Source organism: Lonchura striata, chromosome 1, assembly GCF_050655825.1.
Source record: "Lonchura striata isolate lonStrDom1 chromosome 1, ASM5065582v1, whole genome shotgun sequence".
Taxonomy (NCBI): domain Eukaryota; kingdom Metazoa; phylum Chordata; class Aves; order Passeriformes; family Estrildidae; genus Lonchura; species Lonchura striata.
The window spans coordinates 93,123,493-93,150,501 of record NC_140703.1 but is presented as its reverse complement, the minus strand read 5'-3'; the positions used below and the strand labels follow the sequence as shown (position 1 = coordinate 93,150,501).

Genomic DNA, 27,009 nt, shown 5'->3' with positions numbered 1-27,009 from the left:
ACTGTTTGCTTTAATTACTTCTAAGCATTTTTTTTTTTTCTTCCTTCAAGCAACAACCTGTAGCAAGTGGCTTTCTTGCCTGTGTGCTGGGTTAGCCCTTCTGGTATTTAAGAAAAAAAAAATCAGCCTTACTGCTGCTTTACTTTAATATTCTTGGCCAGAAGCTATGTCAGCTTGAGAATTGCTTCAGAGGCAATGAAATCTTTTAGGGAAGGGGTAGGTGGACAGCTGGGAATAGAAATCTCTATCTGGCCTGGGGGTGAATTACTGACATCCGGAGTTGCACTAATGCTAAACCGGGAGTTGGGCAGCCTTCTTACGAGTTAAAAGTGGATGTTGAATGTAAAAGTCTAGTAAGCACCTCCTCCTCCCACTTCTTTAATGTAAAAAAGAGAGAATATACTTTTATACTCTCTTTCAGCTGTTGGATTTAATGTATATCTACTTTTCTTATGAATTTTGACAGCTAACTTTTACTATGAAAATATCTGTTGCACAGCTTATTACTGTCTCATCTTAAACCTTTGTGATTTTTTTTTTATTTTAAAGAAAACATGGCAACATGCTATTTCAGGGTGTTTACTGACTATATTGGAGGTGCTGCTTGAATAGATGTGTGCATCAGTGGTATAAAACTCCTAACAAGCTAATAAAATTATTTAGTTAATGGTTATGAATTTGAAAACTGTCTTGAATGTACTTGGGAATACCACCAAGTAATAGTATTAACTTCAATAAATTGCATACCTATGGCTGTACAAGTCACCGTAGAAATTTAAAATATCAACATCAGTAAATGACGTGTGTATCTGATGTAGTTTTTCCAAAGTTATAATTTAAAATATCACATGGAGGTGAAGAGAAAAATATTTTCTTTATATATTTCAGATCATGATCAGAAGCATTTTCTTATTTTTGGATCGTACATATGTGCTTCAGAATTCAGTGCTTCCTTCCATATGGTAGGTATCCATGTAAGTATTCCTATAATCTTTTGAGTGTTGATGTGTTATTACATCTGCAAAGATTGAAAATAAATTTCACATTATATTTGAGCTATATAATAGATCTCTAAAATTTTTTGTGACTTTATGGAGATGCATGTGTCAGCATATGTGTGTATCCTCCTTCCCCAAGAATATTCACTGTCAAGTGAGGGTAAAAGAAGGTCTGTGAACAGGTTTATGTGTAGCTGCTGTTGTCAGAGCCTGGGTGAGGCTGAGTCTGTGGGAACCTCCCCTTGACTGCTGCCTTCCACCTTAGCACTGGCCCAGCATTACTGTAGGTGCTCCTGGTTTTTACAAAATTCAACATTCAACTTCTTGCTCTGTTTTTTTTTTAAGTAAGTCATATACAGTGACAAGGTGCAGATTCTTTCCAGCTCTGGTCACTTGATGATGCTTTTGTACTTTCAGCCAACCATGGTCACATCTTTGGACATTCTGCTTTAAAGCATCTCCCCTGAGGGGAATTTTACATCATTGCCCAAGCAAACAAACCCAAGCTTGGCCAAAAATTTTTGCAGCACCCTCCCAAAAAAAAAAAAAAACAAACCATACTGAACTAAGAGCATGTATTTTCTCTGCCTGGCTGGCTGCTGTGCTGTTGTGAGTTCCTCAGGCTGTCTAAAGAGCTTGCCATCTTTCTCCAGCCTCTTGTCCAGTGGACATCTTTTGTTCCCAGTTTCAGCAGTTTTCCTCCAACTCTTTCTTTTTGCTAAACATTGTTGATGAGGTCTGTTCATACTTTGTCTTACTTTTCTCCCACTGGGAAAATTCCATGTATTGAAATCCTGATGCATGTGAAGAAGTCAGAGGTAACAAGTTCTATCTAGGATTTCTCAGTTTTCAATATTTAACAGTTAGCTGCTTTGTGGCATAGAGGCATCATTCCTCATTATCTTTAGAATGAAACAAGTATCTGATAGAGGCTATAAGATCCTAAAGATGCAAAGAATTCATGCTTTGAGCAAAACTTACAAATTACACATAGAATATCTGATCCAGGGAATTTTATGTTAAGATATATTATCAGATTTTTTTTTTTTTTAATGAGCAGAAAAACTTCTAGTCTATTTATTGGAAAGTTGGACAGTCTGGTAACAGTTCTTCACTGGAGTGTATGCCTGTGGTAGCATGTGATCTGGTATTTTTAGGATAATTCTGGTTACAATTTTGTTAGAGCACGGTGTCAAAAAGAGTACACACACATTAATATATTTTTTCTGTATAATATATACACTATACAATTTAAACATTTTTTCAAAAGAATCAACAGTGTGACTAATTTTCAATATTCACCTAGGGATATGGGGCTAGAGTTGTTTAGAAACCATATAATTAGTGACAAGCAAGTTCAAACCAAGACTATTGATGGAATTCTCCTGCTGATCGAACGAGAACGAAATGGTGAAGCTGTGGACAGAAGCTTGCTGCGGAGTTTGTTGAGCATGCTCTCAGATCTGCAGGTGAGTACAGCCAAATTCACTAGTAACAGCTTTGTTTAGAAATACAGTGTGGATTTACTAAGTTGTGTTTTGTACAAAAATTATCCTGTTCATCTAGTAAATGTGTGTAAAATCTAGCTGTTACATTGGTATAATTGCCTTGGGCAATCTTGTACTGTTTTTAAATGAGACCTCTTTGCCTGTTTTCCTTAGCAGAGGTAATGGCCTCAGATCTTAATAGATTTACAAGTCTTCTCATATGTGCAGTATTTTGTCTGTCTTAATCACTCATTGTCTCATCCTAGTGCCAGTTAAATGTAGGAACAGAAAAATCCCTCTCTGTCACTGTAAAAAGGTGTCACTTTTTGGAGTCCAGATCTTGGGTCTTTATCAGAAAAACATCACTCTAGAACTCTGGAACTCTGGCAACTTCTTAGAAATGCTGAGGATAGAATGGGATGCTGTATTAAAGCCAAGGTTTTCAGATAGATCATGTCAAGCTGCAGCTTACTGGAACTTTCCATGAGCAGAGACAGTAAGTAACCAAGGAGACTGAAAAATTGTTATTCTGGCTTCTACATAGGTTGTCCTTGAGTTAATGTTGCAGCCTCATGTGATGTGCAATGAAACTTTGGAGCTATCCTTCATTGCTAAAACCTGGTTGCTGGTTGCTGGTTGCTGGTTGCTCCATTTCAGAGTGGCAATACAGCATTACACAACTGGCTGAAGGTTTGAGGAGTTTGAAGAGGCAGACTACATAAAAAATCCCTTTTTAGTTTAGGCAGCTTACCTGGTTTTCTGCCTTTCATGTTAATCCTCTTGACTTTAATCTGTAGCTTCCTGTATCATCCCAGAATAATTAGTCTGTTTGAGACAGAAGCCATTGAAAAAACAAAGTTTTTGAAAGTGATAGAATGGTTTGGGTTGGAAGGGGCCTTAAAGATCATCTAGCTCCAACCCCCCTGTGTTGTTCAGGGAACCTTCAACTAGGAGTCCTTAAAAGACAAAAAGTGGTCAGAATGTAATGAGTTTTACAGCTCTATGTTTTAGTAAAAATACTTTATTCTGTTCTTCCACCACATTCAAGGAATTTTCTCTTTTTTCCACTCTCCCTCTGTTTATGTATTAATCCCTAGTTCCTTGGACTTTTAGAACTTTTATGTAGTTGTTTTTTCTGACTTATTTCATGTCTATAATAACCTATTAGTCATTATGCAGAAGTTTTTTTGTATCTGATTGTTATTGGTGCCCTTTTTTGCACGCCTTACTTGTTCCCTGTAGAAAGTTCACCTTATTTGATATAATTCAGTTTTCCTGGGCCACTGAGAGAAAACGTGGCAGATCTGTGGATGTGTTACTGAGAATATTAATATTTTACTGATGAGAATTACCTGGTTTGTGCTAGTTGGAGGGGTTTTTTGCCACAGAAATGAGTGAGAGTTTAGATTTTGGGTGGATGGGATGTCATTGCTGTGCTGTTGGGTACTGGTGTTGGGCTGTGTACCTTAAACATAAGCCTGTTAATTTAGACTGTTCAAGAACTGATGACTAAAACAAGCCATTGCTGCTCTGGGATGTCAGTTGTGGTATCAGTCTTTGTGAAACCAGTGGGCAAAGAGAGAATTTGTTAATGTAATGTTAGTGACATCTCTCACAGTTGTCCACATCCTTAAAATTTTACTTGCCGTCTTACACCTGACAAACAAAATGTGATACTGTTACTGTGAGCTTAACGTAAGTAACTAAATTGATTTCTTGAGCCAGGTTTACAAGGAATCATTTGAACAGAGGTTCCTAGAAGAGACAAATTGTTTATATGCTGCAGAAGGCCAAAGATTAATGCAGGAAAGAGAGGTAGGTACATGTGGTAAATGATTGCTTTTATGTTAGTTTTATCAACTCTGGGATTACATAAGAACTTTGGTAGTGCCATGGTGTATTAATGTCCAGTGAAATTTACTGGCACACAAGTATTCAAAACACACATGTGCTTTGATATGGACCAGGGTATTGTATCAACAGGGAGAGCAGACCCCAGGTTATAATGGAATTTGGTAGATACAGTCGATACTACTGTGATAGATAGTACAACACTACAGTGTAGTAACACAGTGACATTTTTGTATCTAAAGTCACATTATGAACTATAGTACCTTTACTATGAAGTAACATTGATTAATAAAAATACTATGTATTTTTACATAACAACATTCTGGTGGAATAGTCCTTTCCAATTCATGTTCTCTTTTAAAAATGTAGTTTAGTTGTCATGAAACAAGATTAGCTGCCTTTCATACCTTTATAGCTGAAATGGTCGTTCTCTTGTCTTGTTAGGTCCCAGAATATCTTCACCATGTTAATAAACGTTTGGAAGAAGAAGGAGACAGAGTTATAACATATTTAGATCACAGCACACAGTGAGTACAAATTTTATCATTTTTATTGAAAGTCAAGCATTCTTCATAAATCAGCATGATTATCTATGGTTGTAGAGACACTGAGATATTACAGATATTATCTTGTTGAGAGTGCTTGTGAAATAGCTTGTTTTTTTAAAGACTTCAGTTTTATCAAAAGTAAAATGAAAGTACTTTCAGTAAGAAAGAAAACATTTGTTCAGAAATAATAATTCTGTATACTGCTGTTAAAAAATATTGTATAAGAACTCAATTTTCCATTTTCAAAACCACAGCTGATTTTAGCCATTTATGCACTGATAGTATCTTTAACCACAGATCTCTTGAGGGAAGGGAAGACTCATTAGGAAAAAACCCAACCAAACTAGCAAAACCACAAACAAACAAAGAAAAACCCAAACAAGACCTGAAAAAACTGAGAAGGGCAGAAGACATGAGTGTCATTTTTAAGCAGTCCAAGATGTGAGCTTAACAGTACATCAGCTGTTGCCAGTGTACTGTGTGAGGTAGCTTGTCCTTTTTTCACTTGGGTTTTAGGTAATAGTTTGTGTTTTGTTGGGTCAACACGTTCCTGCAGGAACTGGCGCTCTACAGAAATCCATATAGAATTTGTCCTGTAGTAAGCCATTGCTTTTTTCCTTTAGTTAAGAATGTGACATTAAATTTATTGGGTTTTAGTCTTCCAGAGCATTTTTTGGCATGTCATTGGCGTGTCAAAAAGGATAACTGAATAAAAATAATCTTTTTAACTTGCTGTTTTCTTCAGACATTTTATATAGATGTATAGCTATACACATGTGTTGTGTGTCATGGCACATATTTAAACTTGGATCTTCCTGTAAATGCTGATTGCAGGGTGATTAGCGTTTTCTAGTGAAATCACTCACATTGAAGTATATGGAACTATTTCTGTTTTTATAGCAAACATATGTATTTATTTACTGTTTAGGTTAAAAAAATAGATTGATACCATTACATTTTCAATCTAGATAGACATCAGGTACTTGCATTGAATCTTGCCCTTAGTTAAAGGCTTAGAAACCTACTTTTAGAAGGCTTCACCTTGATTTTCTTCCATTGCATTAAGGAACAGCAGTTCTTCAAATTAGAGCACATGAGTGTTCCTGGGATCGTACTGTTCCTCTGTGTGTGCCTGAAAAGAAAGAGGATGCTATTTATTTGCAACTGGCTTGATCTTGAGATGAAAACCATACTTGTAGGACAAAAGCATCATGGGAAACATCATTCCAAATACTTGAGACAGCACCTGGGAAGTGTGTTGTTGCAGTCCACAGAGATTCTTTCAGCCCAGCAGTATGTGCTGCTTTGGACAGCTGACCAGATTAAGTGTGTTTCCTTGTCAGTCAGTAGGTGACCAAGGTACCTAGAGGTCATACAAAAGGTACCTTCTGGCTCCTTCCTTAGCCAAGATAAATACTCATTTTGTTTGATTGCTTGCTAGGATGTACTGCTTTGCCTCTTGGCCTCAAGTAGGCAAACTGTCCCTTCTCCTGTACTCATAATAGGTTTCCTGGGCAAGGGATGGGATGTCACACAACCCTGACTCCTGCTGTTGGAAACAGACAGCAGCTGCAGATAGCAGTAATTGGAAATGGCAGGGGATATGGAAAGTACCATAAAAATGGCCATGTGTGTTAAAAACAAGGGTCTGTCTAAAGTGTATTTCATGTTCACGTATGACCACTAAAGGGAACAAATAGAGGAAATGTATGTGATGGCCTGATACTCTTCTGGTGTCAGCTTGTTATCAGCTCAGTGTATTTTCTGACAGTCTCTGCTAGGGATTCACATCAGCTTTTCTGTCTTCGGTAGGCTTTGGCAAAGCTTTCCACAGGTGATAAAGTGCCTCCCTTTAAGTCGGGTACCCAGTACAATTGCTGATGACCCCAATTCATGCACTGAAAAAAGTGATCAGTCAGTTCCCTTCATCCCTTTCCTGCTTGTTAATGGTATCCCTAAGTCATCTCTTTCTCAGAACAAAGAGTCTTGATGTGCAGTTGTCTCTGTTGTGGCTGCTGCTGCATATTTTGATCATCCCTGCTTCTTTCTTTGAACCTTTCCAAATGAAGGACCTAAATTGGTGTGTTGTATGGAAGGTCAGGCATGTCACTGATGGGCTGTTTCAGGAAAGAGTGTGTTAGCAAAGGTATCCTTTTGTTTTAGCAAAAGTGTATCCTCCTGCAGGAAAGGCTGCCATCAATCCAAGTGGAGCACCTCTCTTGTAGGAAATCTCAATTAAGGTTCTGAGAACCAGTTTTATAATACTTAACCCATAGAGAAATGGTTGGTCTTACATTCCATTGTAAGCAAGGTAGAAGTTTAAGCATTGGAATTAATTATGCCTTAATTAATTGTTTTATCTTCTAGGAGATGAAAGATGCAAGGGAAAACTTCCCTTTATTTTTCAGTCCTGCCTAAAAGGAATGTATAAATGTAAAAAGGAGGGTATACTCAAGCACAAATTTAGAAGTTTTTGCAAGTTTGTATCCTGTAGCTCTAGTTCAATTTATGCTTGTGTACGTACATAACACAATTAGCTGAAAATTTTACAATAAGCTAAATTTTTAACATAACTAGGGTGTATTGTTTTGAAGTTCAAACCCTCAGAGGCTTTTTAGTCTGTTTGCTTGTTTGTTTCCAGAATTCAATTACTTTTTTCTAGTTATGCTTTTTAATTGATTTCTGCAATGTAAGCTTCTCACTTCTACTGTGCAAGGATTTTCATATTATCAATTTACTTTTATTTTTTAATTACATGCACAGTTTATTGTTATATCGTGTGATGGTTTTTGTCTTAATTTGTAAACTCTAAGTAGAAAATGGTTGGGGTTTTTTAAATAATGTAAATTATGTGCAAATATACTGTGACAGGAGGCAATTCCTTTATTCTAATGCTTCTAATATTTTTTCTTGTATAATTCAGGAAACCACTGATTGCTTGTGTGGAGAAGCAGCTACTAGGAGAACACTTATCAGCTATTTTGCAAAAAGGTATTTTTTTAAATAATTTAATCTTTGATTAGCAATGGAATCTTATACTCTGCAATAGCTATAAATTCCGTAACTTTTACTTTAGGAGGTATATTAGCCATGGGGAAAACTTCCACCGACACAGAAAGCCAATCCTGTGCTTGTTACCCTCACTGTGACAAGTAAATGGTATATTTGGAAAGAAATGTCTAAAATCTAATTCCATATTTGTAAAGGCTGCTAAGCCTCTAAATCTTCTTTAACTTGCAGCAGTGGGCTTAGGAATTAAACCTTTGGAACGGCTTCTTTCCTAGAATTATATAAACTTCTAAATGAGAGCTGCATTACTGTTATAGCTTCTTTCATGTGATAATCACACAGCTCAAGTGCAATAGTTTCACATATTCTGGTGATTGTGTAGTTTAAGAATTGTGAGTTGCTGTAACTGGCAGCATTCGAAGCAGTGAGCTTCCATATGCCTTTGTCTGTACTTTGCCTTTTGTCTGGCAGTTTCAGGTAAGAGCTGCAGCCTTCATAGGAAGTCCTTATACATACATTAGTGTGTTCAAATTGCCATTTCTTTGCTCCTCTTAAGTTATAATCTCTCCTTTTTCACTGAATTTGTGGGTCTGTTCAATATTCCCTGATCTTTGAATAGTTTAAGTGATCTTTTCTTTCTCTTGCAGTAGCCATATTTTAGGTTTCAGATCTTCTAACAAATTGTCCTTACATCTGTGTTTTCTTTTATGTTGCAAAACATGTCCCTGGTAGTATGCTATCTTCAAGCTCCCTCACATCCATGTTTAACACTTTCATGTTATACATACCCTTTCTATGTTTTTCTTTATCCCTTTTAAAGGTGACTTATGCTCAATTTTATCTCAGCTACCCTGGGAATAGCTTGTATCACTGTTTTCAATGCTTTTATAGAAATAAGCTTGGTCACTTCATCTTAGCTATTATTAAACTCATAAACAGAAGGTAAGAATAATTATATTTTGCTGATGTGTGTCAATTTTGCTTTCTCTTTAATTCAAGTATGATTAAGTAACTTTTCCAGTGATACGCTTGTTTATCAAGTGGCTTAAACAGAGGAAGTATGTGGTCTTGTTTTGAAGTGAACTTTCTTGGTTTACAATGTGTATGAACCATCCATATAAATATGGATAGATTTTTACATTTTTCCAGCTTTCTGGTTACTGTGCTTCAGGACTCAAGTATTGTTGGGTCAGGTTTTGCATTCTGTCCCTACTGGAAAAAATAGTACAAAAAGTTTCTATCATCACTTGACTTGCCTAATTTTCTGTATTTGTTTGATCTAGGGCACATTTTAATTTGCTTATGACATCTTTGTATTCTGTTCAAGTAGAAGATGCTGCCTTTTGTAGGTTTTCTTCATTAAGTCAAGGAATGTGAAATAGTCAGTTTGATACAGGATAAAAAAGCTTACAAATGCAGGGTCTGTATAAGAAACCTTTTTTTCCTTACATTAGTATAACTGCTGCTGTTGTTGACTAGATATCTGGGGTCATATCTAGTGGTGAGAATTTTTTATGAGTACAGTAGATTTTCCCAAGGCTATGGCAGTGCTTTCTGGAAGCTCTGTGAAACCTTTTATCAGAGGACTTCGCTGCATGTCCTTTTCGTTTGTGAAATGTGTGACTACATATTTTTTCAGTCACACAGCTCATGTTAGGGAAAGAGGAAAGGCTGTATTTTGTGATCTAGGTTATAATAAAGCAGGTGGGGTATTGGTGTCTTTAACTGAGTTGGAGGTAAGGCTTGAATGGGATGGGCATTTTTTAATTAGGAGAGCTGGGGTTATTCAGCATGGAAAAGAGAAGGCTCCTGGGAGACTTCTCAATGACCTTCCAGTACTTCTAAAGAGTACTGGTTAAAGAGGGCTTATAAAAAAGAGGGGGCAGGTAGTGATGGGTCAAGGAGGAATGATTTTAACTAAAAGATGAGAGATATAAGATGAGATGTTAGGAAGAAATTCTCTACTATGAGGGTGGTGAGTCACTGGAACATGTTGCCCAGAGAAGCTTTGGATGCCCCATCCCTGAAAGTGTTCAAGGTCAGATTGGAAGGGGATGTGAGCAACCTAGTCTGGTGGAAGGTGTCCCTGCCAACAGCTAGGGATTGCAACAAGATGATCTTCCAATCCAAGCCTTTCTATGATACTGTGATTTCCAGGATTTTCATTCCATGTTTAATGAAAGGAGAGGACTAAAACCCTGTATTCAGGATTGTGTAGTCTGTTGTCTTACATTTAAAGTATGTCTTCTGATATCTCAGAATTTTAGGAAGTCTCAAAGCAGCAGATAAGTTTACCTGGCATCATTCTTGAACATTGCTTGCCTTTCTGAACATGTATGTAAGTTATAGTATCCAGTGAAAGTATTTTTAAGCTGAAGAATATACTAGAATATTGGATAATTTGGTAGTGATTTTCAAATCAATTTTTAATATAATTTAAAAATTAGCATTAATGAAATATATTTAGTGAAGTAAGACAGTTGTACAGTGTCAGCTACACTGATGGTGTGAATTGTAAACCTGTGTAAAAATCAAGCTTTTTTTTTTAAATGTCATAAATATTTGATGTCATGCTCTGGTATTACTAAAGCCTCTGTAGCTGACACCAGCGTACTTCTGATTACACTGGAACTACATTTGTCAAACTCTCAAATGGAAAAATGTGTATGAAGTTGCTTGCTTGTTACCTTCCTTGGGCTTCAGTTCTCCATTTGTTAGCCTAAAGTTTAGTCTCGTGTAGGGTGAATCAACAAAGCAAAAGTTGCTTGAAAGGAATTTATAATCTTGTGCTATTCCATTGGTAGGAGTGTAGATTGTTCCCAGCACATTCTTAATCTAAAAGCATTGGCTCCCTGTGCTCCACAGGAAAAAAAATCTTGTGAAGTATTTATCATTACTTCGATTTTAGGGCAGTTTACTTAGCTTCCTGTTTTCTTTAGTGGTTTTTGGTAAAACAATACCCTTGAAGCCCAGCTCTCTTCATAACCATTATGCAAAAGGCTCACGATCATCACCTTGTTGGGACAGTATTTCAGTTAAAATACTAGTATATTCTCTAATAGATGTATTTTCTAATATATTTCTAAATGTATGTAACTGTATTCAAATTTCAATTTTTTTCTAATATAATTTTTTAGGACTTGATAGCCTGCTCGATGAAAACAGAATATCAGATTTGACCCAGACATACCAGCTGTTCAGCCGGGTAAAAGGTGGGCAGCAGATCCTTTTGCAACATTGGAGCGAATACATCAAGGTATTTACAAATTTCAAAGATCTATTACTAATGTAAAAATTTATGCTGTTACAAATTTCTTCTGTCAAAGCCAAGAGTAATATATAGGTATATCACCAAATTTCTGTTTTAAGTAAATATGGGGAGGGATGTTAATGCTTCAGTAACAATCACATGATAAGAAACAGCAACACCTGCTTTGGTTTTAAATTTCTACTTGGAAATTTCTTTCCTTATAGGTTTGAACATTATACAGGATGTTTTTGGTTGCCTTGCTTTTAAATAGAACCAGGTGCACATGTGTTTAGACTATGCTGGTCTGTACTATATGTTGTTTTGCTGCAAATACACTCAATGTTTACATACCTGCGAAACCTGCTGTTCTTCTGCAGTTAGCCAGTGCTACTTGTAACCAACCTGCAACAATGCTGATAGGTTTTAAGGATGTTGGGAAGGGAATGCTCCTACTGAAAATAATCCATCAGTCGTATTTAGATGTTTAGGGTTTGTTTGTTAGGCGTAATGTCCATATAGTATGCTGCCCCAGAGAGCTTGCACTCTAGTGCTCTTTCAAGATGAAGGCAGGAAAGTGTCACAGAAGATTTTTCCCCCTGGAGTTGATAATTCCTGATGTCAGGGCTCTTCCCTGAATTGCCCATGTGTTCATCAGCCTTCAGGACTAAGTGCACAACATCAGTTAATTCCAGAGGTGCCTTTTCTGTGCACCTATGTATGGAGTTCAAGCATGATCCAGCAGTGCTGCAGCTCATGGGAGTGGGACATGGCTACCCTCTGCCCCCAGAACTGAGGAAGAGTTTACTCCTTAGAGTGTTGCCCAATTGAATGGTGGTGCTGTGCCTGAGGAGAGTCCTCTTTATTCTTTCTTTCTCCCAGATCATGCTCATCACTTAATCCTAGTGCTGCCTGCCGCTACACAGGCTCTCCTATGATCTGTTGTATCACAATACCTGGGCAAGGTCAGTTTAATCCCAGGTTTAATGAGCTAGACTCACAGAAAAGTCTGGTCCAAGGAAAGAAGTAGGAGTTCAAGATGTGTAGAAAATAGGGAAAGGAATCTCTTCTCTCACAACAGCAAGTTGTTAAATTGGCTTATCATACCCTGTATTTCACAGAATCAGACCTCTTGCAGCTTTAGGATGATGTGTACCTGCTCAAAAACCTAGAAAACATTTTCTGTAGTGTCAGTAAATCTCCTTCCAAACATTCTCTGTGGCAGTGAAGAGAGGCTTCAAGAACTTCTAATGTTTATCTTGTGAGCCCTGTGGTAAGGCTTTATGTTCCATTGTAGTGACCCTTTTGGGAATTCAGAGGTGCCATTTGGCTTTTTGCATCTAGATTTGCTGTTTCAGAATGGAGGGAAACCTTGCAATTTATGAATGTACCTGACAGAGATTGTGAGATGCCCAAATGCTGTATTAATGAAGGGGAAATTGTGACAAGTGGAAGATCTGATGGACTAGGTGACCATCAGAGGTCTCTTCCAGCCTAAACTGTTCTGTGATTCTGTGATACATGTTGATTTTGAGGACCTTGGGAGCCTTGTGTTCAGCTTTACTGTGAAATGGTACTTGAGTGAGATCTCCGTGAAAGATGACAGTGGCTAATTAGATAATGCCATGGAAATTCTGAGGCTGGAGAGGGACTTCTCCCTCTCTCTTTTGGTATTGTTGGCTAACATACTTCAGTTGGCAAAAATATATCAATTGAATACTGTTTTGCTTGTGCTGTGTCCTCTTTCTCACCTTGGAAAGCTGATCATTCTGTCCAGGGTACTGATCAGTGTTACTAAACAAATGTAAATTGTCCAGTAGATGAAAAATCCTCCTTTACAGGATATTTTAGATATCTATTAGACAAATGGTGTTCTATCTCTGAGATAATAAATGTAGGAACAGGAAGAGAAAGTCAAGTCTGTGGCTGCTTCTTGTGCTTGAGAAAGTCTTGTTTCCCTTCAAATCAGCTAGGATCATTTTGGTTTAGAGCCCTTGATGAAAAAGAAATCTTTGAGGGCTGAGCAGTAGTTAAATTTTTGCTATTTGTTTAATCAGTTAAGCTCCGTAGTGGACTTAACAAAAACAAGCCAAAGTTTTTCTTTATACATAATGTTTCTCAGGCAGTTTCCATTTAATTTATTTTACATGAATCATAGTTCTGTATCTCACTGTGAACTTGCACATCATAGTCATGTCTACTGTATATTGTTTTTACTTTTGTCTTAAATGTAAATAATCTTTAAATCAAGGACTAATGTTTGAAATCCATTAACGTATGTCTAGTTTTTATTTTAAATTTCAATACATCTCATTTTTTAAAAACTTTAAGTCGTAAGTAGTTCTGTAAAAAAAAAAAATCATTTTTCTAATGATAATTTTTATAAGGGTACATGTGTCTGTTGGGGAAGATAGGTAACACTCTGAAGTATTTTACTATCAAAGTGTTTGTTTTACAGAACTTTGGGACAACAATAGTGGTTAATCCTGAAAAAGACAAGGATATGGTGCAAGAGCTACTAGATTTTAAGGATAAAGTGGACCATATCATAGAAGTGTGCTTTCAGAAAAATGAAAAATTTATAAACTTGATGAAGGAGTCCTTTGAAACATTTATCAACAAGAGACCAAATAAGCCTGCAGAATTGATAGGTACACAAATATTTTTCTGTAAAATATTTCAAAAATCTGTAGAAAGCATGATGATGCTGCTGAGTGTGCTAGTGCAGTAGTGGTGCAGTCGCATTCTGCTTTAGCAGACTGGTTTTGGGACACGAGGCAAACGTGACCCCGGGCGCGTGGCGGGCCCCAGGAGCTTGGGTGTGCTGTCAGGGGCCTGGTGGAGCATGTCACCCTCCTGTCCCTGCGCGCTGCTGCTTGCACGGGGCCTGCTGCTAACAACTGCCAGGGGGAAGAGCAGCTGTGGCAAGGAAAGGGGAACTGGCTTTAATTGTGGGTGTAGAGGAGTTTTGGTGGATGTTCTGGATCTCTCAGAAAGAAGTAAGTACAGCTCATCCATCTGCCTTGAAGGCTGAAGTTGGGATAACAATTTTAAAGCCTTCAGATACAAGGAGTTTTAATAGAGGGGAAAAAAACCCACTACCTTGACAGGAGAACTCATGCTTATTAAGGGGAAAGATAATAACAAATACTTTAAACATATTATTTAGTTTATCCCTGATCAGGCAGAAGGTATACTAGCAGTTTTGCTGCTGAAAAACTGGAGCCGTGGCATTTTACACCAGGAGAGGATACTGCTCCTTGGTTGTTTGTTTTTCCTCTGTACATTGTTTTGCCTTTATTTGGCTTATTTTGTGTCTTCCTTCTAAAATCAGTTTTATGTAGGACAGATTGCACAACACAGTGACACAGGTTAAAGCCATGATATCGGCTGTTGTCATTTGTGGATCCTGGTGTTCCAGCTCCCATAAAAGTTTTTTTACACAGAAAGTTGTATAAGGATACTAACATGACTTAATAAATACTTAGCTAAACTCAAGGCTTAACCTTATTTCTGAAACTACTAACTGGAAAGCATTGCTTCTGTTAAAATGTTAATATGCTCCTACAAAGGAGCATGAGGGACATGGTAAAGCTCTATAAAAATATAGTCCTGTTTATGTCATTTGTTTCCGTTTCTCATAAAATACATTCACATACATTGTATGCTTCCAAAACATTGTCTTTCAATAATTAATGTGCTTGTATGACACAAAATGTGGGAACTTCTAATGTATTAATTTTAATTATTGTACTGTATTCACGTTTTGCCTTTGACTATTCCTTTCTGCAGTACTTTTCCAATATATATAGTAGGGCTGCAGTAATATTCCAGTAATACAGAATAGCTCTGTTATTCCACTGAATGTAGGGATGGGAGAAGTGAAAATAGAAAATGTAGTGCTTACCCTGTGTTTTAACATATAATAGTATTTAACACATAGTAGTATTTCAAGCAGGAGATGCTTAAGTTGGTTATTTTAGATCTATTTTTTAAGCTGTTACCTCATTTTATTTATTTGTAGCAAAATATGTGGATTCCAAGTTAAGAGCTGGTAATAAAGAAGCAACAGATGAAGAGTTGGAAAGAATCCTTGACAAAATAATGATCATATTTAGATTCATTCATGGTAAGCAACAGCAATTCACTGTTGATGCAGTTAAAACTGATCCCTTTGCTACTAGCAGGGCTGCTTCCCTCTGAATGCAAGAGATCTTTTCCAGCATGAATTTCTGCTCAACTCAGTCTTTAATTCAGGTTGCCTTACTCTTGAAAAATAAATATATGGGGGAGGATGAATAGTTCTGTGGAGATTGGCAAGTTACAGACCTTTCAGAGTCCTGTGAATGGAGAACTAAGAGTTAGAGGTGTTGCTGGAAGATTTTAACATAAATTAGCCATGGCTGTTACCACAACTTCTCCTCTAATGATTGTACAGACTTTCCTGTCCACTTACATATGTTGTAGGTACAAAACATGAAAATCCAGCAACTTTTCTTGGCTTGTCTTTTCTCATCATAGCTGAGAAGGAACACAGTGGAGGGCTCAGAATGACAGGAAAAAGTGTTATGGCTGAGTTTCACTGCCTTTGAAATGCATTTCCTGCATGTCTGTATCTATCTGAGCAAAACCCATGAATGTGTTAGGATTTTTTTTTCCCTAGATTGGACATCAGAAAAAACAGTGGCCTAATCCAATATAGATACAAATGTGTATCCTGAGCTGGGGTGGAATACCCAGAATTACCCAGTTCTGTATTAGTTTGTCTGAGATCTATGGGGATCTCTCCTCCTAAAAATCCCAAACAAGTCCAATATGATGGGAAAGCAGTCAAATCATAAAGTAGTGTAATTTGCATAATTGAATCATAATTGCAGCATTTTTGTCAGATGGAGATGGTGAATGAAAACAGTTGTAGTGGCAGTTTGTCTACCTAAGAGATTGATTTTTTTTTTTAATCTGTAATTTTCACCAGTTATTTTCCTCTATATAGTTTTGGTAGTACTGAGCTAAAAGCGTGGCTTTTATTTTGAGCTGTCTAGTACATAAGAGCTCTTTCAAGAGCAGATGATAAGTAGTAGGTAGTTTCTGGGCATTGGCCTTTTCAGTAATATCGTGATGCAGCTGGTTCATGGAACTTGGTCAGGACAGGATGGGGAAGGAAAAAGACTACCATAAGAAGCCCTAAGTTGGAAGCTGTTCATGAGGAATTATGGGGGGCTACTGTAGGCAGCACAAGTAGTGGCTTGGGTTACAGTAAATTTGTTCCTCTTAAAAGGGAAACACCTTGCACTGTCATATGGGAGAAGTTTGGGTTTAAGGTGTGAAAGTTTGGGGATATCTATATGACTCATTCATTTAGAAGACCTGTTGGCAAACCATGTGAGAAGACTTCTGTTAAATTTTCTTTCCCTTAGGCTTTGAAAATCGATCCTTTAAAACATAGAAAACCTCCCCCCACCTTTTTTTCTTTTTTTTTAATAAATCAGACCAGTGGAGGGTGAATGTTCTTCTGGACCCCAGAATGTGTTTTGCAGCTGATTCAATGGGAAATACAAGGCAGCCCAAGCTCCTGGGGCAGAAATAAATAAGTAAATATTTTGCAAAATATGTTAAAAATGACAAAAATATAAAAAGAACAAAATGTCTACATGTTTTTCTTCACTGCTACGGAATGAATATTGTTCTGTTAACCACCTTGTCGTAAGAAAGGCTTATGTCACAAACCTGAAGGCCAGTGATACAGATAGACTGTGTCATTTAATTTCATTCTATTTATTGTTTCAATTTCCTTACAGGGAAAGATGTGTTTGAGGCATTTTATAAGAAAGACTTGGCCAAAAGACTGCTGGTTGGAAAAAGTGCATCAGTAGATGCTGAGAAGTCCATGTTGTCAAAGCTTAAACATGGTAGGTGTCTTCAAATGCATTAAATTTGTATTGCTTTTTGGCATGCAAATTTGGAATCCAAATTTTCATGTGCTTTTAAGATGTGGCAAGCCAAATTTTAAGTAATAGCTGTTCAGCTCTTAAATACTAAGAGAGGGTGTAAGTGTATGTGTGTATATATATGTATGTATGTATCAGACCTTTCATTATGCTCAGCAAGAACTGTAAGGCTGACTTCTTATGTATGAGAAGATATACCTACCTTCTGTCAGTATAATGTACTTACAGAGGAGCAAATACCTGAAAATGGTTCCTATTTGTGGGTGCTCTGTATCCTGGCAAATGTGGCTCAGCTGTCTCAGGTTAAATGTTTATCACTTGTTCTGTGCTTCTTTGTAATTGTGGGATCTTTACTTTTTTTTTGTTTGTGTGACAGAATGTGGCGCTGCTTTTACCAGCAAACTGGAGGGTATGTTCAAAGACATGGAACTCTCCAAAGATGTCATGGTACAGTTCAAGCAGGTACATTAGCTTTTGTTTGTATACTAGATTTTCCACAGTCATGGGGAGGCATTTAATGGTGCTATTTTAGCTTAATCCGTTGGATTAAGCTAAAATTAATCAAAACAGCTTTGAGCAGGTCTTAGTCATAATAGTAGTGTCTACTTAGTGTTCTGTTTATACAACAGAATTTATTTATTGTATACAATAATTTTACATTTTCATTTGATTCCTTTTAAAGTAAGTTAGTCTAAATACCACATAGTAATTTAGTTGACTGAAATCCTTGGAAGTCTGTATCCCCTCAGTCTGTATACTGGTGCTGCTCTGATGAACTTTTTGTGAACGGCCCACACCAGAGAAACACTGTGAAGGTTGCTAAGTGCACAGAAACTGTGAATGTCTCAGCCCAAGAGTTTCCAGCTTGTTGGTGACCAATGAATGCTTGCAGGAAGTACTGTACATGCTCACCCTGTTGTTGCATTTCTCTCTGGGTACTTGTTTTGGGGCCTTACTGAAGTCAGGATGCTGGGTCAGAGACCTAACCCAGGGCAACACCTGTAATGGAATACTGTAGTGACTCTTCTGTCCCAGATTTTGCAGTCTGGCTTGACTGGTGCTCTACTCCAATTATATGAAACATTTTTGTCTAACAGATGTAGAATTCCAAGGCGATCCTTTAGATCTTAGTCTTTGCTATGGTTTCTTTTCTTTTGCTTTATTTGCATTTGATTAAAGCTTCTTTGACATCAGCACCCTATATAGACAGAGTTTTAGAATATTTCAAGGCATGTTGATCTTTTCTTTGTACTCCCAGCCGCTTGCTGTGTTTTGAAGATGGGGAGGTGGTCACTAGATAGTTACTCAAAATCCTGGTAGAGCATGTCTAACCAAGGTTGTGGCCTGTAAGAATTTTTAATTGTTTTAAACATAATATAAATATAATTTAAATTTAATAGTAAATTTCTAACTTAAATATATACATTTTCTAATTTAGTATGCAGATAGGATACTAGAATAATTTTTGTCTCTTGTATTTTAGTATATGCAGAACCAAAGTGACCCAGGAAATATAGACCTGACAGTAAATATATTAACCATGGGATATTGGCCAACTTACACACCTATGGAAGTCCACTTGAATTCAGAGGTTTGTGTTTGAATTCTTCTTCTAAATACACTTTACACAGGGTACATTAATGCCCTTCATGTAAAGTTTTTCCGCTAGATATCTAAGCGGTTTATGTAATTTTAAGGATTTCAGAATTGCAAAAAATATAATGTAGTGGATAAATTCTACTTTTTTCAGATTATTATTTCACTCAGTGTGGGGGCTTTTTTACCTATATAATAATAATAATAATAATAATATCATTCCCTTACTTAGCATTGCAGTCAGTTACTTAAAAGTTTGCAATTGGTCAGTTCACTTTAGTCAATCTTTAACTACATTGGTTAGGCACTTTGAACTAGTCAATGATGGTTTTGTAAGTTCCTTTTTTCAAAGATCCTTTGTCTGTTCCCTGCCATGTGTCACACAAAACTAACCCCTGCATTTAAATAGTATTTGCTTGGCAAAGGATTGTTTCCAAGTTGAGAGATTTTTGCAAAGCTTCTTTCTGTAGCAATTTAGGTTGAAATGTGTATTTGGAGTCCCTATTTTTTACAGTACCTTGTTTGATCGGAGGTATGGGAAGCACTTCAGAGGCCAGAGGTGGTAATGGGGTTCCCACTCAGTTTGGAAGATATGGAAGCTCTTGTACTCTTGTTCCTGAGGTGTCGTTTCCTCTGTGGCAGACTATTTCTAGAGAATCCAGCCTGAGCAACACATCATGCAAATGGAGGGGTAGAACCTCTTACTTGGAAGTAAGAGGGCATAAAGTAGTGGCATTGGACTGGAGCTCCATTCCATCCACAAACTACAGGAAGAACTTAAGAGCAGATGGTACTAGTCAGGGCAAAGGTGTGAGATGATGGATGCTTTTTGTCCCATGACTTCTAGGTCAGATTCAAAGTCTGGGACAAAATCAGTATCTCTTTTGAGGCTTAAAACCCTTTAAAGGGAGTTTATTTTACTGTTATTCAAAACAAGCAAATTAAAAACCCAAGGAAAATTCAGTTATTTTTGAATTGAGGCTGCATAGTAGTACCAGTGTACTTGAGAGCAAAATTTTGCTCTTTGGATTAAGCTTTTCCCACAAAATAACCTATTGGGAAACATGGTTGAGGAGAATAAAGAAATTACATGTGCGAAATAGTTTTGTATCACTGCAAGATATAGTGCTAGTGTTTTTTCTCTTTCCTTAACAGATGATAAAGCTTCAAGAGGTATTTAAAACCTTTTACCTTGGAAAACACAGTGGTCGAAAACTTCAGTGGCAGACCACTTTAGGACATGCTGTCCTAAAGGCAGAATTTAAGGAAGTAAGTTTGCTTGGATAATGCTTTGCCTGTTAGGTTTAAATTTAAATCAATTATTTGTAATCTAATAAGGTGTTGCATTTTTTATAAAGGTACCAACATTTTTTTGGAGGAACAATCAGAATTCAGTACTGTTATTTTATTAAACTGAAATACTACCTAGCTAACAAGACAGCAATGTGATATCTTTTGGTAATATTAATTTCATAGGAATTGTTGCTCATTCAAATAAATTAAGTTGTAATAAAGCAAGAAATTGAAACAAGAAAAAGAACACAGCATTTTTTATCTTTAATTTGGAATTGTTTTGATTGTAGAAATGCTGGTGATGCTTTTAGTATGCTTGGCATACATAAAGAGACTGAAAGTGTGAGTCATATGATGGCTGTGGATAAAATTTAAATGCTTGTTGAATTATTTAACTGTTAAATAACTGCACTGTTTGTTCATGTGGTTTTGTTGTTACTGTTAGAAGAGGAAAAAAAAGAGGTTTTATAAATATCCTGTTTCCCCAATACTACATTCAGGCAGATTCTTCTGTGTGCCAGGCATTCTAAAATGCATATCCATTCTTCTAGAAATAGAAAAATTAATGTGTACTTTCTGTAACTGTCAAATGTAGGGAGTACAATATAAAATTCTCTGAATATTACTATTATTTGTTGTTTCTCTTTTAGGGGAAGAAGGAGTTTCAAGTATCACTCTTTCAGACACTAGTATTGCTTATGTTTAATGAAGGAGATGAATTCAGTTTTGAAGAAATTAAAATGGCTACTGGTGTAGGTACGAAGAATACTTTCTGATTTTTAAATTTATTCATCAAGTGATTAGCAATTAAGATTTGGTATGTGAAGGCCTAATTTTAAGAAATTTGTCATGATCATTAGGACAAATTTCATGTGCCAATAGCATACACACCCTAAAAGAGATGCGGAAGACAGACTGCAGGTGTTTCTTAGTGTATTTTCCTGGTGTGTAAAATCGACACTTCACAAAATTATTAGTAAGAGCTGTGTGGCATGTAGTACTACTAACAATCTATTAGATTTACAAAATGTATCACTGCATTTAAAATTTAAGTGGTGGTAAAGAATGTTGTGTGTACAATTTATTTTTGCTCCTGTTCAGTTTCACATACTATATTTTGAAAATAATCTGTTGTAGAATGCTATTAGTTGGAGGTGATTTAAGAGAGTATTTTCAGATGAACTGTTTGGAGAGCTCACCTACCTGTTGCCCATTCCTGTGGCTGGAGTGCCCCTTCACAGCAGGTCTGATTTGTACAGAGCAGTGCTGTGTGCTGGGTGTGTCTGCACTTGAACCTGAAGGACAAAGAAAGCTGAGGAAGAGAGTAGAATTTTGTTTTTAACCATCTGCAGTATCTGTCTTGTGTTTTTATGTTCTTGGGTGGGTTTTTTTCCCCTGAATTATTACACTCTCTTGAAATAGTTATAGCCAAAACATTGTCATCATTACTCTCTGCAAGTTTTGCATCAGTCAGCAGCTTATACCCAGTAGTCTTTCATATCTTATAACTTAAGATCAACCAGTATTTGAGCCCTTACTAGTATTAAAATATTGTAATATATTTACTGAAGGACTCTAAAATGGGGATACCAAGAATCCTTGTGGTTCAGAGTGATGTATTGCAGAAGGAAGTGAAGCCTGGGTGCTCCATTGTCTCAGTGTCAATGCTTCCAGTTACTTAGTCATCCTCTCCCTTAATGGTAAGGGAGCTGTAGAAAATCCATGTCAGTGACAATAGTCATAAGGATAGTATAGAGAGGCTCATTAGGTTGGAGGGCAATGTTTACAGAACAAACACAGGTTCATGCAAGCCTGATCCAGATCCTGATCCAGGCTTTCTCATCTTAGATTTCTGTCCCTTGGAGCTTGCATTCTGGCTGCCTGACAGCAACAGATAAGCTGCTGCATGGAAATCCATTCCATTATAGCACAAAATAAGGAATTCAATAGACTGGGTTTAAGGCAGGTGCCTGGAATTGGTAGTTGGGAGCTACCTATATGTCATTGCACTGAGCATCATGTCTGTATTTCTCTCCCCTTTAGAGAAGTAGTATAGAAATTCAGGTGGTAAGGACAGTTCATGGTCCATAGGATTCCTGTGAGGCCAGGATGAATAGCACAGAATCACAGAATGGCTTGGATTGGAAGGGTCTTAAAGATAATCTAGTTCCAGCCCCCTGCCCTGGGCAGGGACACCTTCCATTAAGCCAGGTTACTCAGCTCCATCCAACCTGGTCTTGAACACTTCCAGGGAAGGAGAATCCAGAACTTCTCTGGACAACATGTTCTAGTGCCTTGCCATTCTGACAAGAAAGACTTTATTTCTAATATCTAATCTATTCTGTTTCATTTTGAAGCCATTCCTCCTTGTTATGTCACTACATGGTCTTGTAAATTTACAAGTTCCTCTCCATTTTTCTTGTAGGGATTAGCTGGCTGTGGTTGGAATTTGTGTTTTCCAATCACTGTTACAATAAATCATCATCAGCCTCTTTAATGAGATTGTCATTGGTACATTAGGACAGCGAGAAAATGCAGAAACTGCTACTCAGAGAAAGAACGGTCATTTTCTGTCTGATTGTACATCCTCAAGATATGTTATCCAAATATATTCTGTGGTTTTACTTGCCTATCAAGGGAGTCTCTAGGAGCTGTAGTTCTTACGTCTACTTCAGAGAGTGATAGGTAATTGTAAATGCCTTCTTTTTGGCATACTGTAACCTGTGGCTTAACATGAAAATCTCGAGTGTTGTGTTTGAGCAAAAATATGGCTCAAAAATCTGTATTTACTGGGGCTGAAACACACAAAATGTCTCAAATGTCATAAATGCCTGTTTAGCCCGCATGGTTTAAAGGGTTTTTCTGAGAAATCATGGAACAGTTGGAAGTTTAAAAGAAGGAAAAAGTTGTTGTGTGTAAAAGCTTAAGTATTTTAAAAATAGCAATAGTGTTAATCTTTTACTCAGCTGTACTTCAGCACTAGACTGCAAAACCTTTTTTTCAGTTTTTAGGCTAAAACTCTGTTCAGGAGATCCAACACATTCAGTGATAATTTTATACTATGAATAAAGTATTCTAGAGAATGCTATAAAGTATTCTAGAGGCTGTTTCAATGCAAAATCTTGATACAAGACTTTGCAACATAATTAGAATGTTTAAGACTTCATTTTATCTTGTCTAAATGCTTTTAGCCTGAAATATTGCTAGATAAAATTTTCTTCACACACTTGCATCTACTACTTTCCTGCTTTAGGGGAAGTTTGACTATAATAGCTGTCAGCTCTACCCTCCCACAAAACATCTTCTTGTCAACTTAGACTTCTGTATTTTTATTCTATTATGTATTTTTTGCTGTGTGATAAAAACACTCATCAAATCTTGAAATAGGTGGCTTTGAGTTTCTTGTCATACACTGACTTTTTCTTTCCCCAAGTCCTGTTACTACCACACAAAACTAAAGCAATAAAACTAAGTTTGTGTTAATGTGAAATATTTTCTGAAACTATTTTGGAAGGAAAACTCACTGAGATGAGCCTAAATCTGTCTTTCTGATGTATATAATCCTGTGTATGCTCTCAGCATTTAACCTGTGAAAGACAAGACCAAGTTTGAAGGCTGTGAGCTACTTCATAATTAGAACTTAGTTGGAATAAAGTAGTAACATAAAGCAACTGGCTTTTCTATTTATTTCTGTTAATCTCATATTTCTGTTAATCTCATAAAACTCTTGATGTTAATGTTTTGTTCTGCTTTCTCCCATATTTGAACTCTTTCACAGAGGACAGTGAATTAAGAAGAACATTGCAGTCTTTAGCTTGTGGAAAAGCACGAGTATTGATTAAAAATCCAAAGGGCAAGGATGTAGAAGATGGAGATAAATTCATCTTTAATGGAGATTTCAAGCATAAATTGTTTAGAATAAAGATCAATCAGATTCAAATGAAAGAAACAGTACGTACTTTCTTATGTATTAACTATTTATCTACATATCCCATATGGAAAGACAATCTCTAGTATTTTTTGCATATAAAAAATGAAATTTTTGCAGATAAAGAAATGAATATTTCATTTCAAATGGTAATTAATTTTTAGAGTAGTCAAGGTGACTCAGAGGTAATAAAGACTTTAAAATCACTGAAATTGAAAACAACTTAGGTTGCTTCCTTTGCTTGCAAATTTAAATGCCTATATATTAAACTAAAAGGATGTTGTAGGTGTTTCAGTCCATCTTAGAAGTTTCTGTGGTATTGCTGTAGTGTTGGTACTATATTGGACTCATGAATCAAATGTCACCATATCACTTCTATATTTAGCAGGTAAAGAAGGCTATAAAAGTCAGGGTTGTCCTTCATTCTGCAATGAAAACAAACCTTTTTTATTGTAGCTGAATTCTCATTCTTGACACAAGGTGACATTTTCTAATTAACAGGACTTGTTTCTTTTTTGCATTTGCATGTTGAATTCCCTGAAGAGTCAAAACTGGATTTTGACAAAACGCTGCTGTATTTGGTCTGTCAAAGTGTTATGTGTTCTCTCAAAAATCTCCAGGGAGTTTCCAAGATTTATTTTATTTATTAAATAATGTAAAGTAAGACACAATTTTTCCTTTACATTATCCTGAATTTTCTCTTTTACTTTCTTTAGCAGTACACTTCACATCACTTAGCCCTTAGAAATCAGTAATGCATGCATCTGTCTCAAAAATAAATAAGAATGCATGAGCTTCATGTTATTGTGAAGGTTAACTATAGAGATAAAATTAATAAAAAGTAGTAACAGAGGGTGATATAATTTGTGGTGTTGTATTGTTCTTTAGGTTGAGGAACAAGTCAGCACAACTGAAAGAGTATTTCAGGACAGGCAATATCAGATTGATGCTGCTATTGTACGAATAATGAAGATGAGGAAGACTCTTGGTCATAATCTTCTTGTTTCTGAATTGTATAATCAACTGAAATTTCCTGTAAAGGTAACTCATGGGGTTTTGGGTTTTTTTGGTCAAACCATCCTAGATTTATCTAAATGTATGTAATATATGTTTCTATTCACCTTTTCTATAAGAGCAAGAAATGTCAAATATCATAGAATTAGACCCAAAGATTAAGGTATTGTGTGAAGAGAAGTAAGTTGGAGTATCAGTACTACATCAGTTATATACTGTAGTGCATTTCTTATGTAGCTTTTAGCAGTATTTTTTTTTTAATGTTTGCCTTTGTATTACTAACTGTTACACTAATCTTATCTTTTCTTGTAGCCTGGAGACTTGAAAAAGAGAATTGAATCTCTCATTGACAGAGACTATATGGAGAGAGACAAAGACAACCCCAATCAGTACCACTATGTTGCATAAAGGAGAAGAATAGTTTTATTTAAAAAAATTGAGAAACTTAAAAATAAAAACCAAAATCATCCACATATGTCTTTAGGACACCAAATACCTATGCTGTTCCAGACTTTCCTTTTAGCAGATTGATCAGGTTGATCTATTTTATTCAACCAGCTGCATGCACTGCTGTGGAAAAGAAGCAAAATGACATGTTAATTGATCACCTTTGTCAAGACTTCTTACTAATTTTAAATGCCCTGGGTTTTTTTTTTTCCCTTTAGTTAATCTTTTGTTCTCTTGGGTTCTTCAAAATTTAGCTTTACCGTTTTGTTTAACAACGTAATTGAAGTTGGATGGAAAGGTAAAATTACCTGTGTGAGAAATGCTTTTGTCATGGATGCAAGTCCTGTTTCTTCATTTAGGTGTTCCTAACTGCATCCATAAAGTCCCTATAAATGCTGCATTCTTTAGCTACAGTTACAATTTGAGTAACTTTTTAAAAACCCTTCATTGATGAACATGTATGTACAAGCAGTGTTGTTGAAATACACTGAAGTTTTGCACCATGAAAACCCTTAACTTGTGTTCATCAAGTTATTACAAACTTCAGTCTGGTTTGGATAAATCAGGTTTTGAAGTGAGATTCTTGATGTGCCAAGAGGACAACTGCATTCATGTGTGTACTGAGCTGTTGGATTATTTAGCTAAAATATGGATTGTTCTATTATTACTACTTCTGCTGGCTTGGGTGGTGAAGATTAGATCTGAGTCAATGAGGCCCTACCTCATTTTAGGGCAGCAGGTGTATTTCACTGTTTCTGTAATTGCCGTAACATTGAGTTCTGCCTTGAAAATAACATCCAGGGAACCTACTGTACAGCGTGCTCTACTTTAAGAAAACAAAAACTTTTTTTAAAAAATACTTTTGTGGTCTCAATATTGGGGAAGCATAGCTTTTTGTCTTGAAAGACTTAAGGACTTTGTGAGTACTTTGTTACATATTGTACATATGTAAGTTGATTTGAATTAAAGAGTGAAAGACACTGTAGATCTGTTAGATAACTGTAAGGAAGATACCTTTATTGGCAATGCTTGCAAGACTGTTTATTTTCCTGACTTGTCTACTGGTATGCTTCATTTTGAAAAAGAGCTACCAAAGGAGTTTTCATCACTACATAAAGGAGAATTTACCTAAGCAATATTTTCTTGAGAGATACCTTACTAAGTTTATGTAACGTGGGGTTTGTGCATCAATTAAAAGGCCACTTCTTAAAGTAAACAAAGCTATGAGGTGACAACTTGTGGAACTGCATATTAAAAGTCCTTATTCTGTCCTCTGGTGTTATTAATTTTATTGCATTCTGAATTATTTTTGTTCCCTTGTGTTTGGAGACTAAACATGTTTAGTTTATTGTATTTAAAGCATATTTAATATTATAATTTAATGCAGACTTATTTTAATATTTGAATCTTCAGTTAATGCAAATAAAATCTTTGATGCATATTAAGTATTAATTTCTTAGCCATTGTGAGAATGTGGCACTTTTTTGAGATTTTTTTTTTTAGTGCTATACCGTTCACTTTTTATGTATATGGAAACCAATCAGATCCATCTTACCAGACTTCTAAACCAAAAAGGAATATGTGCCTCACAGAAAGGTAATGGCCAGAGAGCCTTCATCCACACTGAAAGCTGGCAGTAGTGT

The 27,009-nt window shown here is 36.3% G+C and overlaps 1 protein-coding gene across 4 annotated transcripts in view; it reads left to right on the top strand.

Moving 5' to 3' along the window:
* The window catches only part of CUL4A (cullin 4A), a 33,963-nt gene extending 7,158 nt beyond the window's left edge, over positions 1-26,805 (top strand). For 3 of the 4 annotated variants that reach the window (XM_085558796.1, XM_085558780.1, XM_077781568.2), the window contains 16 exons: positions 889-962; positions 2,305-2,467; positions 4,211-4,300; positions 4,781-4,863; positions 7,808-7,875; positions 11,031-11,149; positions 13,599-13,791; positions 15,165-15,269; positions 16,939-17,049; positions 17,465-17,550; positions 18,572-18,679; positions 19,840-19,953; positions 20,628-20,733; positions 23,756-23,928; positions 24,794-24,946; positions 25,232-26,805. In XM_085558796.1, the coding sequence (XP_085414922.1) occupies positions 889-962; positions 2,305-2,467; positions 4,211-4,300; positions 4,781-4,863; positions 7,808-7,875; positions 11,031-11,149; positions 13,599-13,791; positions 15,165-15,269; positions 16,939-17,049; positions 17,465-17,550; positions 18,572-18,679; positions 19,840-19,953; positions 20,628-20,733; positions 23,756-23,928; positions 24,794-24,946; positions 25,232-25,327 (1,842 nt within the window). In that variant the 3' untranslated portion in view covers positions 25,328-26,805. The remainder of the gene's footprint in view (positions 1-888; positions 963-2,304; positions 2,468-4,210; positions 4,301-4,780; positions 4,864-7,807; positions 7,876-11,030; positions 11,150-13,598; positions 13,792-15,164; positions 15,270-16,938; positions 17,050-17,464; positions 17,551-18,571; positions 18,680-19,839; positions 19,954-20,627; positions 20,734-23,755; positions 23,929-24,793; positions 24,947-25,231) is intronic. The other variant, XM_085558790.1, reaches the window with a different exon arrangement.
* The last annotated feature ends 204 nt before the right edge of the window (positions 26,806-27,009 follow it).